The 13,660-nt window shown below is 38.0% G+C and overlaps 1 protein-coding gene across 8 annotated transcripts in view; it reads left to right on the top strand.

The window, feature by feature from the left end:
• Positions 1-13,660, top strand: part of Sur-8 (leucine-rich repeat protein shoc-2) — an 88,583-nt gene that overhangs the window by 60,328 nt on the left and 14,595 nt on the right. For all 8 annotated transcript variants that reach the window (XM_045727859.2, XM_045727855.2, XM_045727857.2 and 5 more), the window contains one exon: positions 200-429. In XM_045727859.2, the coding sequence (XP_045583815.1) occupies positions 200-429 (230 nt within the window). The remainder of the gene's footprint in view (positions 1-199; positions 430-13,660) is intronic.

The following is a 13,660-nucleotide window of genomic DNA, read 5'->3' as shown; positions in this document are numbered from 1 at the left end:
CCTCACCCAAAACTTTTGTGTCATCTCACCCAACACGAATATAAAAAGCATGATATAGGTTAAATATATCATACACAGTGTATCATAAGTGTAGTATTAAGTGAAAACAAGTTTTTCTCTACTTATTTTTTATGAAGTATGGTGCTAATTATATATTGTTTTGTTATTTTACCAATTACTTTTCTTTTTGTCCTTTCAGAATTTGATAACATTATCATTACGTGAAAACAAGATTCGTAAACTGCCTGCAGGCATTGGAGATCTTACAGGATTGGTAACTTTGGATGTGGCCCACAACCATCTTGTACACCTGTCTGAGGAGATTGGTAATTGTATATGTCTGCAGACACTTCATCTTCAGCACAATGAGCTCTTGGACTTACCACAATCCATTGGAAACTTAAAAAACCTCACCTGCTTGGGACTCAGGTAATGCACACAGTCGACTTTGTTCTTAGTATGCATAACATACCAGTTCTGGAAACCCTTGTAATGCCACATGCACCTATATTGACCTGCCTAAGTCTGTTATTCAGGAGGATACTAGAATAGCAATTGTCCATGAAGACAATATGGCCATTATGTTGATACCGTAGCCTGTTAGCTCAGACAACTTTGTTCACTAACTAATCTAACTAATCTATGTCAGCAGTGCCTTGCCTATCTATACTTTGAATTTCAGTATATATTCTATGTGTACGAATGTGTGTGTGTGTGCAATTACCTAAGTGTAGTTACAGGATGAGAACTACACTCGTGGTGTTCCATCTGCCCAGTACTCTGTCGTACAATGCTTTGAAATTACTGGCGGTTTTGGCCTCCACCATCTTTTCACCTAACTTGTTCCAATCATCTACTACTATGTAAAAGTGAATTTTTTTTATATATCTTTGGCAGCTTTAGTTAATTCAAATCTATGACCTTTTGTTCTTGAAGTTCCAGGTCTCGGGAATTCTTTCCTATCAATTTTATCGATTTCCGTTACTATTTTGTACGTAGTGATTATATTGCTCTTTTTTTCTTCTAGCTTCTATTGTTGGCATATTTAAATCTCTAACCTCTCCTTGTAGCTCTCGTCCTTCAGTTCCTGGAGCATTTAGTTGCATGCCTATGCACCTTTTCTAGTTTGTCGTTGCTCTTATTAAGATATGGGGACCATACAAGTGCTGCATATTCCAGCTTCAGTCTAACGGAGGTCTTACACAGTTTCTTTAGTATTTCATCATCCACGTGTTTCCAATTTCAGAATGGCTTTTAAAGTGTAGCATAATCTCCTCATACAAAATTCTTTGTGGTCCTCAGGTGATAATTTTCTATTTCTTTGTCCGAATTTGTTAAAGATTTTTCACATAATTTGTAGGTAGTGTGTAATCTATTTTCTCGTATTCCACATTCCATAACATGGCATTTATTCACATTAAGTTCCATTTGCCAAGTGGTGCTCCGTTCACTTATTTTGTCCTGGTCTTCTTAAAGGGCATGACAGTCATCTAAGTTACTTATTTTCCCTAGTATCTTAAAATCATCAGCAAACATGTTCATATACAGGTAATTCTGTATTCCATCTGGTAGGTTGTTTATGTAGACAATGAACATCATTAGTGCATGAAGTGAAGCCTGTGGTAATCCGCTCATGACATTTCTCCAATCTAGATACAATGCCTCTGATTACTGCCCTCATTTTTCTGTCAGAAATTTTTTCATCCATATTAGAAGCCTCCGTGACTCCTCCAGTATGTTATAGTTTCCAGAACAACCTCTTATATGGAACTCTGTTGAAGACCTTTTTTAGGTCTAGATCCAGTCATCCCAACCGTCTCTTTCTAGTAAAATCTCTTGTGGCTCTGTCATGGAAACAGAGTAAATTCGTTACACAGGATCTTTCAGATCAAAAACCATATTGTCTGTGTTATTATATAATATTTCTACAGGTGTTCTACCCCATTTAGCTTTAATTATTTTTCCAATATTTTGACAATTAAATTTGTCAGTGATACATGAATTTAATTGAGGGGGTCTTTCCTGATATCACTTTAGTAGATTGGAACTATGTTAGTCTTTTTCCACCCATCTACTAGGATTCCTGTACACAGGTATGCCTGGAAAATCAATTGAAGTGGAATACTGAGCTCAGGTGCACATTCTCTTGGAACCCATGGTGAAACTTCATCTGGATCAACTGCCTTCTTGGCCCAGAAGTGTGTAATTGCCTAAGTGTAGTTACAGGATAAAAGCTACGTTCATGGTGTCCCATCTTCCCAGCACTCTTTGTCATATAAAGCTTTGAAACTACTGACAGTTTTGGCCTCTCACCACCAAAATTTACTGTGTGGCCATGACTGGTAGAAAATAATAATAATAATTAAAAAAATAAATACTATATTTACTACTTGTATTTACTATTTGTGCCTGCAGAATCGATCTATTAGCTCTTGGACCTTGCCTTTCTAACAATCTCTCTTTCCTCTGTTATGACTACTGCATGTATTTCTCTTAACACTTTCTAATATGCTCACAAACATATCCCCAGGGAACAGCCCATAGCAGTTGTCCTACTGCCAAGGACAACTTGCCTAGATTTACTGCTAGGTGAACAGCAGCATCAGGTGAAAGAAAGTGATTTCTGCTTCGGCACGGAATTTAACTGGAGCCATTAGGATTATGACTTCCAAGCTCTGTCCACTTGGCTATGAGGCCCTGTCCACTCAGCTGTGTGTGTGTGTGTAACTACCTAAGTGTAGTTACAGGATGAGAGCTACGCTTTTGGCGTCCCGTCTTCCCAGTACTCTGTAATATAACACTTTGAAACTACCGACTGTTTTGGCCTCCACAACTTTTTCACTTGTTCCAACTGTCTACTATTCTGTTTCCAAAAGAACTTTCAAAATTTTTTTTGGCTCCTTTGTTTCCTTAGCCTGAATCTATGGCCTCTTGTTCTTGAGGTTGCTGATTTCAGGAATTCCTTTTTGTTAATTTGGTAAATTCATGTTATTTTGTAAGTGGTGGTCATATTACCTCATTATCTTCTCTTTTTTAGCTTTGGCATATTTAACCCTTAGACATCGCATATTGGGTGCTTGGTAGCAAAAAATATTTGAATTATGTGAAAATAACTTAAAAATGTTAAATGTTAAACAAATCTCCAACTTATTGGCTTCAGTGTCGTGAAACTTTCATCAAAATATTTTCAGAAATTGATTTTAGACGAATTTTTTAAAAATAAGAAAGTTTTGTTGATAAGGAGAACAGCTCCTGATAACTGAAACTGAAGGATAATGCAGTAATAAAGAAATGCACGCACCTGTCCAACGCTCAAAGAAGAAGAATAGTAGTAAGAAGTGTTCACAAAGTGGACATGCAGTTGGTGCCTTTATATCGTTGCTGAGTAATACATAATAACACAAATAATAATGAATAACTATGTTAATATGATCTATTTTGTAATACATAAATACATTGTCCAATGTTAATATATGTTACGTTCATCAATGTCCCCCCAAAAAATTTGTTTAGGGTAATTTTTTTTCTCCTTTGTTTATTATTTGATTTTGTTGTAACATTTACATCGTGGAGAATGCATATGTTTCCCTAACTATGTGAAGATAGAATGAAATTGGTCAACAAATAAATCAGCCACAACTTGCAAAACTTGGCACTTTTAATTCTTTTTTGGCGGATTTTTTCTCTGATTTCAAACTCTATTTTCTTTGTCTCTTTAGGTTGTTTTGATGATTAGGGATCATATTAGGGCTTTTTCCACTTATATAAGTATACCCTAAATATATCCCCTAAATCATTATAATTATCCCTATATTATGTGTTTTTGGGAGGTTATTTTTCCTTGACTTCATTTCAACACACATTGACCTACAACTTTCACATGTTCGAGTACGAATGCCAAACAATGTTTATTAAAACATACAATTAAATTAATGAATTAAAACTACCTTTATTCATTGTTGATAACTTCAACTTCAGTTATCTCTGAAACTAGAGTTTAAACTTTGAGTGGCTTCTAAAATTTCAGTTTTTGACCGATTCTCACTATTTTGACATATTTTGTGCTCAGCTGTTCTACAATCCCTTCAGAATGGATTTTTCATAAACTTTATACATTTATAGTTATAATTTATTTTTTGTCTAAATTTGTTGCATATTTCAAATGCCCTATTGACAATTTTTTTTACAGTAAACTGTACTGAAAACCTGTGTTCTAATTTGATGAAAATAAAGACCATATGCTATTCTGAGAGAATAATAACATTAAATGAACAATTGTGATAGTTCATATTTTTTATTCTGAATTGAAAATCTGAAGTTTTCAATATTCAATTTTAAAGATAATTTTGATTCTCTTGTTTTTCAAGTTAGGCTGTGATCATTTAGACAAAGTTGAAGCATTTGCCTAGTTGATTATGCAAAAAAAAAAAAAAATGGAAGGTGTTTGTGCAAGTTTTAAAAACTTGTGTTAAATTATTTTGTCAAATCATATATGCATGTATTATGCGGTCTAAGGGTTAATGCCTCAACCTCTCTTCGTAATTCTTGTTTTTTCAGTTCAGGAAGTCAATTTGTAGGATGATTTTGCACTTTTTTGCAGTTTATCAATATGCTGTACAACCCACCTGTTCTCCTTAGGTTTCCCAACGTCAACAAAACGGTCAAATTAAAGTGTTTTCTCCTAACCTATCAGAGGACCCAAAACTGAAAACGGGACAATACATCACTTTTGCAACCCGATTCCATTTTCAAGTACTGTACGACAATTTTTGGCCTTGTGTAATGCATACGATTGAAATGTGACATTCTTTGTAAGAGGACAGGTTGGTACAACTGCAATACAGGCACCATTCAACTGCTGCGTATTACAATTTTGGTCTCTGAAAAATCATTAACATTTTCTTTAGTATTTTACCATTCATGTCATTAAAAGCAAATTATGAAGTTGGAAAGTGCAGCATATGCTCCTTGCACAATGTCCTTTGTGATCCTCTGATGGCATTCTACCGTGTGCGTGTCACACAGGAACCTCATCTTGAGAGTTTGGAAAATGACTGAAGAAGAATCTGCCTTTGAATTTTTGCTTAGCTTTATCTACAGATAGTCCTCTACTATGGCTATACATTTTACTGTTTAGATTCTCTTTCTCTAATATTGGTTTTATATATAAAGCCTTTCATTATCCATTCTTCATTATTATTTATAAAATGTAGATATGTATAAATGATCTTTTCCTGTCTCCAGGAAAAGGTGTGGTAGTAAAGAAAAACTGATTACTAAAGCCACATATCAGTTTCCCAAGCCATAAATATAAATTCTCTCATTAATCTCGCAAACAACCGGCTTCAAGTGTTGATTACTTGACCTGTCTCCTAGGGCACGTTTGTCTTTGTTTATAGTGTCTCCAAACCTGGTTTGTTTCCTTTGTACTAAATCAGTACTGGAAATGACCTCGAGGAACAATTTTTGGAAGCACTGGTATGGAGTTATATTTTGAAGAGCCTTCAGTTCTTGCTTACCTCTGGTCACATGCCTTTCTACTGTACTAGGTGTTTTTGTAACCCATTATGCACTTTTACTCAGGTAACGTGTATTAGCATTAGAGGTAGGTGGTACGGTGAAGTGAGTGGATGGTATCATGCCATCAACGATTGTAATATTTTTTGCTCGTCACTGCTTCTGACATTGGCATCTGCTCCTGCATTCACATGAAGATTGTAATTTGACTTGACAGGCAATTGCAAATCATTTTTGCAGTGAGAGCTGTTAACCCTATTGGAAAAGTAGTATGCATTTTGTGCCTTGAGTATGTTACGTAAAAGCATTACTGTACACACAACTTTACACAGGGTATTATGAACTGAATATTGTACATACACACTATTTTAATGTATATTAGTTGTCAGAATTCCTGGCAGCCGACTGCCTAAACAGCTGTTGTATGGAGAATTATACCAGGGCACGCATTCCATTGGGGGGCAGAAGAAATGATTCAAGGACTGTCTTAAGGTAACCCTCAAAGACTTGGACATCAACACCAATACTTGAGAGTCGCTTGCTCAGTGCCATCCAACTTGAAAAACAGTCACCACAGAGGCCCGTATGACAGAAAATAAACAGACTGCAGAGGGCCAGAGGAAATATGTTGTGCACAAAGCTAGAGCAACCTTCACCTCTACAGTAGCACCCACCCACAAATGTTCCATGTGTGGGCTAGTTTTCTGGACCCAGATTGGGTCCATCCTCCATCATCTGACACACAGATGACTGCTATTCAAACTTGAGAGGTAGGCAGGAGTAAGCGGAAAAGCCCTAGCTTGGGTAAAGAATTAACAGGCAGGAGCGAGAGAGTAACAGTCAGGGGCGAGAAGTCAGACTGGCAAACTGTAACGAGTGGAGTACCTCAAGGATCGGTGCTGGAATCAGTTCTATTTCTAATATATGTGAACATCATGTCTATAGGAGTCGAGTCCTATGTATCGATGTTTGCGAATGAAGCGAAATTAATGAGACGAGTTGTGACAGATGAGGATTGAAGGATACTCCAAGATGACTTGAACAAGCTGCAGAGATGGTCAAAGAAATGGCTACTGGAGTTCAACACAAGCAAGTGTAAAGTTATGGAAATGGGACTAGGTGACAGGCGACCAAATGGTCAGTACGCAATGAAAGGAAACTATCTTCCTGTGACGATTCGAGATAGGGACCTGGGAGTGTATGTAACACCAAATCTAACTTCTGAGTCACATATATATATTGGATAACGACAGCAGCGTACTCTACACTAGCAAAAGTTAGAATGTCATTCAGAAACCTAAGTAAGGAGACATTCAGAGCACTTTACACTGCCAGTGTAAGACCACTCTTAAAGCATGCAGCCCCATCATGAAGCCCCTCACCTAAAGAAACACATTAGGAAACTGAAAAAGGTTATAAAAGTTGCAACGAGGCTAGTCCCGAAGTTCCATGAGATGGGATATGAAGAGCGACTGAAGGAACTGATCCTGACGACGTTAGAAAAAGGGCGGGAGCAGAGAGATATGATAGCAGCATACAAAATACTTAGGGAAATTGAGAGTGGAAATAGACAAAATGTTCACACGGAATACTAACAGAACAAGGGGACAAGGGTGGAAGCTGGAAACTAAGATGAGTCATAGAGATGTTAGAAAGTTTTATTTTAGCGTAAGAGTAGTGAGGAAATTGAATGAATTAAAGGAGCATGATATGGAAGCAAACACTATTTATAACTTTAAAACTAGGTATGATAGGAGGAGGAGGACAGGAGTCATTGCTTTAAACAACTGAAGGCTAGAAAGGCGGGAGCCAAGAGCCAATGCTCAATCCTGCAGGCACAGATAGGCAAGTACACAGCCACCGACCTTTGACCTGATATATTGTAGTCATGGTCATCTTCACATCCGAAGGATGAGCATCATTTTTCTTAATTCTGAAATAAAGAAATGAGATGTGCCTCAAGGAGGCATGTATAATGTACATCATAACAGATAAATCAATACTTATGATGTACTCCTCGATGTATATCTATTATAGATATTGTCCTGTGCAGGTTCCAAAAGTATTTATATACTTATAGTTTTGTTGATGTTACTGACATTGTCATGTTTTGAGGTGATTTTGGTGTGAGGTTTGGCATTGTCCAATCTTAGGTCTTTGTTTTCTGCTCCTTACTCTGTAATATTGTTCTGGCCTTTTGTCTTCTTTTCCTGTTCTTATAATTTGACATTTCCTGGGGCTGAACATTACATAAACATAGACCTCTTACAGTATTTCCATATTTGCAACATACATGTAAAATCTTCATATTATGATAATGCCATTACCCTGTAAATCAACAATTTACAATAACTGCTGTCAAAGGGTTAAAACAGCTGAGATCTCGACACTTCACAAAGGAGGTAATAAAACAGATGCAGAAAATTATAGACCATTAGTTAAATTATAGACATCACACATCATAAAAATCTTTGGAAGTTTGCTAAGAAGTAAGATCACAGAACACATGGAATCAGTATCTACATAACCCTGAAGAATAAGGGTCCAAAACAGGACACTTATGCCTCTCACATGTGCTAGGTCATTATGACATGGCTTTAGATACCATGGAAGACTAGCAAAATGCTGATTTCACATACACAAATTTTACAAAAGCTTTCCACAAATGTGACCAGGTGGTGGTGGTGTACACACAGCATGCATAAAAGTAATTACTGGCAAAGTAGGGAGAGGGTTCTTTAGCTTTCTAACGAACAGAATCAGAATCCAGAGTGTAATGGGCAACAAAGTAAAATTGAATTATCCACCATGAAAAGCTCAGTCCCCCAAGATACTTGCTCTGGTACTTTTTCTCGTCCCCGTATCAGACGGACAAGGATACAAACTACAGTACTGTATCATCCTTTACAGATTATGCTTGGATTTTCATGTGAGTAGACAATGTAGAGGACACAGCTAACCTCCAATCTAACCAGGCTAGATTGGAGGACACAGACACAGTTAACCAGGTCTTTCAATGGACCACAGAAAATATGATGTTAAATGAGGAAAATTTTCAGCTACTGCACAATGGAAATAACAAAAATACCAAAACGGAAACTCTCACATAAAATTAAGTCAAAGCACACGATTGAAAGAAAAACAGAGTACCAAAGATTTAGGGGTAATCATGTCAGAAGATCTTATTTTTAAAGAACACAAGAAAGTAGTTGTCACAACTGCAAGAAAAACATTGGGTTTAAAACAAGAGATGCAGTACAAGTGATAACTTTTCAAGACACTCATGCTCTCTAGGGTTGAATATTGTTGCACACTAACAGCCCCTTTCAAAGCTGGAAAAATTGCTGACCTGGAGTGTGTGCAAAGATCGTTTACTGCTAGAATCCACTCGATAAAATATCTGAATTACTGAGATTGCTTAAAAATTTTCGACCTGTTTCCTAGAGTGCAGGTGGGAGAGATGCATAATAATTTACACTTAGAAAAAATTAGGAGGATTGGTTCTATATCTGAACATGCAAGTAACACCCCATGAGACCAGAAGGTATGGCAAAACATGCAACTTGGTGACCTCTCACAGTGTTCAAGAGAGAACTTGATAAACATCTTCAAAGGATAACTGATTAACCAGGCTATGCGCAGCTGTGTCAAACAGCATCGTTGACCAGACCAAATAGGCGGCCTTGTTGGAGACCATTGTGTGAGGATGTTGATCCTCTGAATCTTCAAAAGGTAACTAAAGGGTAATGTAGCCTCCATCCCTGGCCTAGAACCTTTTGAATTATGCCAAGTTGATTCTCCCTTTTATATATCAGTATTTTGTGGAGAAGGGGGAATTCTATTATAGATTTTCAAGCAGTCTATGAAGGTGAAGTCCACCTATTCTTCTTGTCTAATTTTGTTCATACCATTGAAAGATTAAATTTGGTTTGTTAAATTTTTCTTCAATGGCTATTTAATGTTCCTCGGTTATGAGTATTATCTTCTCGAGATGCTGCTCCATTCTTTGCTGGATTATTATCAATATCTTGCGGGAATGTCTCTTAGAAATGCTTGTTTGTAATTCTGTATGATGATTTTATGCCTCTGTTTTTTCTTAGGTTAATGCTAATCATTAGCTTCTTTGCAGATTGGGTTTTCCTTAGCTGCTTTCAGTATTGTATAAAGTTTTTTTTTTAGATAGTTGTGGTATTACATTTACTTTTTTTTGGTTATGATTTGTATCTTGTTTCCAGATTGGTGCGGTAATATATTACTTTTTCCTTATATCCAGGTGGTTGCGTGTCATATATTGTGGTCATGGGTGTGCTCAAGAGTTCACACCACCTTCTTTATTATTCAGTATAGCGTTAGGTCTGGCCCCAATGCGTGTTGATACCTCCAACTTTTCAGGTGTTTCTTTATCTCCTTTTGCCACTACATCACCGATTCCTTACCTTGGTATTCCCTTCAGTTCCCGCATATCTCTTGGCTCCTTTCTGTATGCTACTTGAAATTTGTGGTTAGGCATCTCACAGACTTCCTTCTCATTTTCTACTTCCCTATTTCCTTCTTTAGTATGATCAACTAGTCATTGACCATTTGCATTCTGATTAAGCTATGCAATAGATTGGATTAGTCCTTGGCCTTCACCACAATATTTTTAAATTGCTTCTCTGTTTTCCGCCTAATTCTGGTGTATTAATTTCTAGCCCTCCTGCTTGTTTCCCTATTCTCCTCTGTATTTGTTCCAGGCCTTCCTGTACCTGTTCTTGGCTTCCTGGAACCTCTTGTTGAACCATGGGTTGGTCCTCCTCTCATCCACTTCCTCCTTGTGTGGTATGTACCTATCTTTGGCCTTTGCACATCTCCGTGTGATGTACTCTTATCATTTTGTTTGTCGCGTTTCCTGCCATATCAACCTTCCCCACTCCACTTGTTCCAGGTAGTTCCTTAGACCTCTGTAATCCTCTTTGTGGAATTCTAGCCTTTTTGGTCCTGTTTTGTTTCTCTCACTCCATTATATAATCGAACAGTGATGCAGTAGTCTGTTGCTTCCACTGGTTCCTCAACATTATATCCCAGCTATGTCAGTTCTGCATATATTATCTCAACAGTTAGCAAGAAAAGAGTTTTCTAGTCAGAGAAGGGCTACTCAATATTATGACAAATTTACTCTAGTCTAAAAGGTCAATTGTGAGTAAGGGTGTTGAGGATTTACTCTTCAAAACTCTGTGCTGGCCTGTGCTGTAGCTAGGTCCCAAAATTCAAGGTGAAGAATTATAATGCATTGACATTGAATATATATATGCACCTGTATTGGGGGTCTGGGGGCATGCTTAACCTCCGAACTTTGCTGAGAGAATTGTTTGCAAGTGATGAACTCTGAAGGGTCATTTTCACTATTTTATGCTTGAGTGTAGTGACAAATACAAAGGGTTTTGACGGTTGAAATATAACAAAAATATAACTTCTCATAATTTTGAAAAAAATCAATCATAATATAACTTCTCATAATTCTTTTCATAATTTTTGCATCATTAGCAAACATTGAGAGTACCAGTGGCTGTACAAGAGTGTAAGAAATTTTGTATATATAAATACTGTACAGTATTACAGTATATAAATAAATAAATATATTTTTGATTAATATCATTCTGAAAATCACAATTAAATTTGTAATTATCTTCATGGTCAAAGCTATCAGCATGAGGTTTCCCAAAATTGGGGGACAGGAAGCCTGTTTGACTTACTGAGGTCTTCCTAGGTTACCTACTGACCTACCCCAGGATGCAACCCACAACAGTTGCCTAGCTCTTTGATACCTATATACTGCTTGGTGAATGTTGGAATCGGGTAAAAATGTTGCACAAGTGCTTGTGTCCTGCTGTGGTAATTGAACCCGGGACGTTTTGGCTGTAACCTGACTGCTCTGGCCATCGCAGCACAGATTTTGGGCTTCAGTGTTGCTATACAGCTTCTCGAGGTTTTCTGGGGATGAGGTAACTGGCTGTGGAATATTCTCAGGTGAGATCTGTACACTACTCCAAACTTCTCTTTGGAGGATGGGTGACTAGGGGCAGCGTGCTGAAAGGATATACTGTATATGTATATCCTTTTTGACACAATCGACTTGATAATGCAAAAGAGATGTTTTGATATTGACATCTCTGAATACCAGCCCTGCTATTCTGCCCAAGTTTTTCTTTATCGATTTGTCGATTCTTGGGTTAATAAGCATTGACAATTCCTGTTTACCAACACCAGCTTTGCAATTTAATTTACAGTATATTTGTTGGTATTTATTGCTCCAGGCATAATATTTTTTATATACTTTATGATGAAATAGTGTAGGTGTACTGATTATATAGACGTTTTCAATGGAGCAGCTGTGAGGGAGGGAATATTGAGCATTGTTACAGATACTCAACTCCCCTCATCTCCTGCCACTTCCCAAACTTTCCCATCATTCACTGCTATTACACACTTTTGTAAGAATATATTAAGGCAAAAATCATATAATAAATTAATAATTAATTGTTATTTATGAATTTTGTGTAAATAGAAATTGTATTTCTACTATCTTTCATGGTATTTAGGGTGGCATAGTGTTACTATGGTCAGAGACATGTTAGCAGGCAGCAGTGTGTCAGTGAGGGTTACCTTGCGTTACATTGATTTCGGGGCTCAACATCCCCGCAGCCCGGTCCCTGACCTGGCCTGACCAGCGTTAGTGCAATTTTGGTGACACTTCTATTCTTGTGGTTATTCACATCTTTTCCATTTCATTTGTGGATGCTTGCATACATAATCCTTGTACAGTATTTATTCGATATTTTGCTTTATTCATGTTCTATGGTGCAAGGCTACAGTACCATACTGCTGAAAATTGGGGAATTGTGTGCAATATATATATATATGTAGCTTCTGTTAAAAATATAGCAGCATAATTTGTGTTCTTCTGAGTAGGGCTTTCCATATCTTTCCTTGCTGTGTCCAAGGCTCATCCAGGACATGCTGAAAACATTATCTTTAGACCGATACTTTGGAAATTTGCCGTGGTTGGTTGTCTGGCTTTGGTACCTGGGGGGTTAGTGTGTCACGTCTCCAATGGTCGAGGCTCTCTGGTGTTCCTAGCTGGTGTTGAGCTTGATCAAGGCTTGTGCAGTTTTTCATTATTATTCTGTTAGGAAATGTTAAGTACACAAATGCATATTCATACAAACCTGGGGGTTATACTGGGTACTGTGACAGCCATGTTTCATCAGATGTCCTCTCTCTCTTGTACATGCTCTCCCTGTTTGGTGTATCAGGCTGCAGCATCCTGCTTGTTGAGCCCTGGATCCTTCAAAGTGTGTGCTTCAAGTTCTTGGTTGTGTACCTGATCATCGGGTGGGCCACAGATATGCTGGTGGGTGCCCAGTTTTCTGTGATGTGGCAGGTGCTTGTCCTGTATTGATGCATGTGCCATTGTGCATTTATTTCTGCCATTCTGTATCTAATTTGGTTGGGTACTTTTCCGGTATGATTGTCCAAGAACGTAAAGGCATTTCACTTGGAAAATTGTTTGGTCCCTGGAAGGTTTGTTTGGCTCTGAAGGCAGTCCCCTGCATTCCAGGTGTGTGGTATGTTTTCAGGGTGCATCCCCTGTTTGGCTGGGGCATACTTTCTGTGTTTCGCCAATTTCCCAGGAGATTGCCAGGCACTGTAGAGGATATTTTCCATTCTCTAGAGAGGATCCTCAACTTCATGAGAGGGGTGTCCTGTTTCTCCCTGATATACTGAATGCATACAACATCTCTCCATGTGTGTACCCAGTGAGTTTTTTCCCCAGTTCTCTGGTTTTTGTGCATTGGCTCCTCTGCTTTGTGTCATCTTGGTGATCAGGACTGCCCAATCATCCCAGTATCCTTACGACAGGAGCATTAATAAGGTTTTCTGGACCAACTGGGAGGGTTGCACAGCTAGCCAGTGTGTTTGCTGGATTCTCTTGAAGTTTCCCTATGCTCTGTTTTGGTAAATGGATGCCTGTGGGTTCTTGGGACTTTGTAATGTGCCCTGGTTTTGGGCTGCCAGAGGGAGGTTTACTCGTGTCCCAGGATTTCCCGAGTGTGTTTCCTTCAGTGGTCCCTGGGAGAGCTCCATGGGGCCCATTCTTGTCTAC

This window comes from Procambarus clarkii, chromosome 80, assembly GCF_040958095.1.
Source record: "Procambarus clarkii isolate CNS0578487 chromosome 80, FALCON_Pclarkii_2.0, whole genome shotgun sequence".
NCBI lineage: Eukaryota > Metazoa > Arthropoda > Malacostraca > Decapoda > Cambaridae > Procambarus > Procambarus clarkii.
The sequence above is the reverse complement of the archived record's forward strand: the minus strand, read 5'-3'. Positions and strand labels throughout refer to the sequence as shown.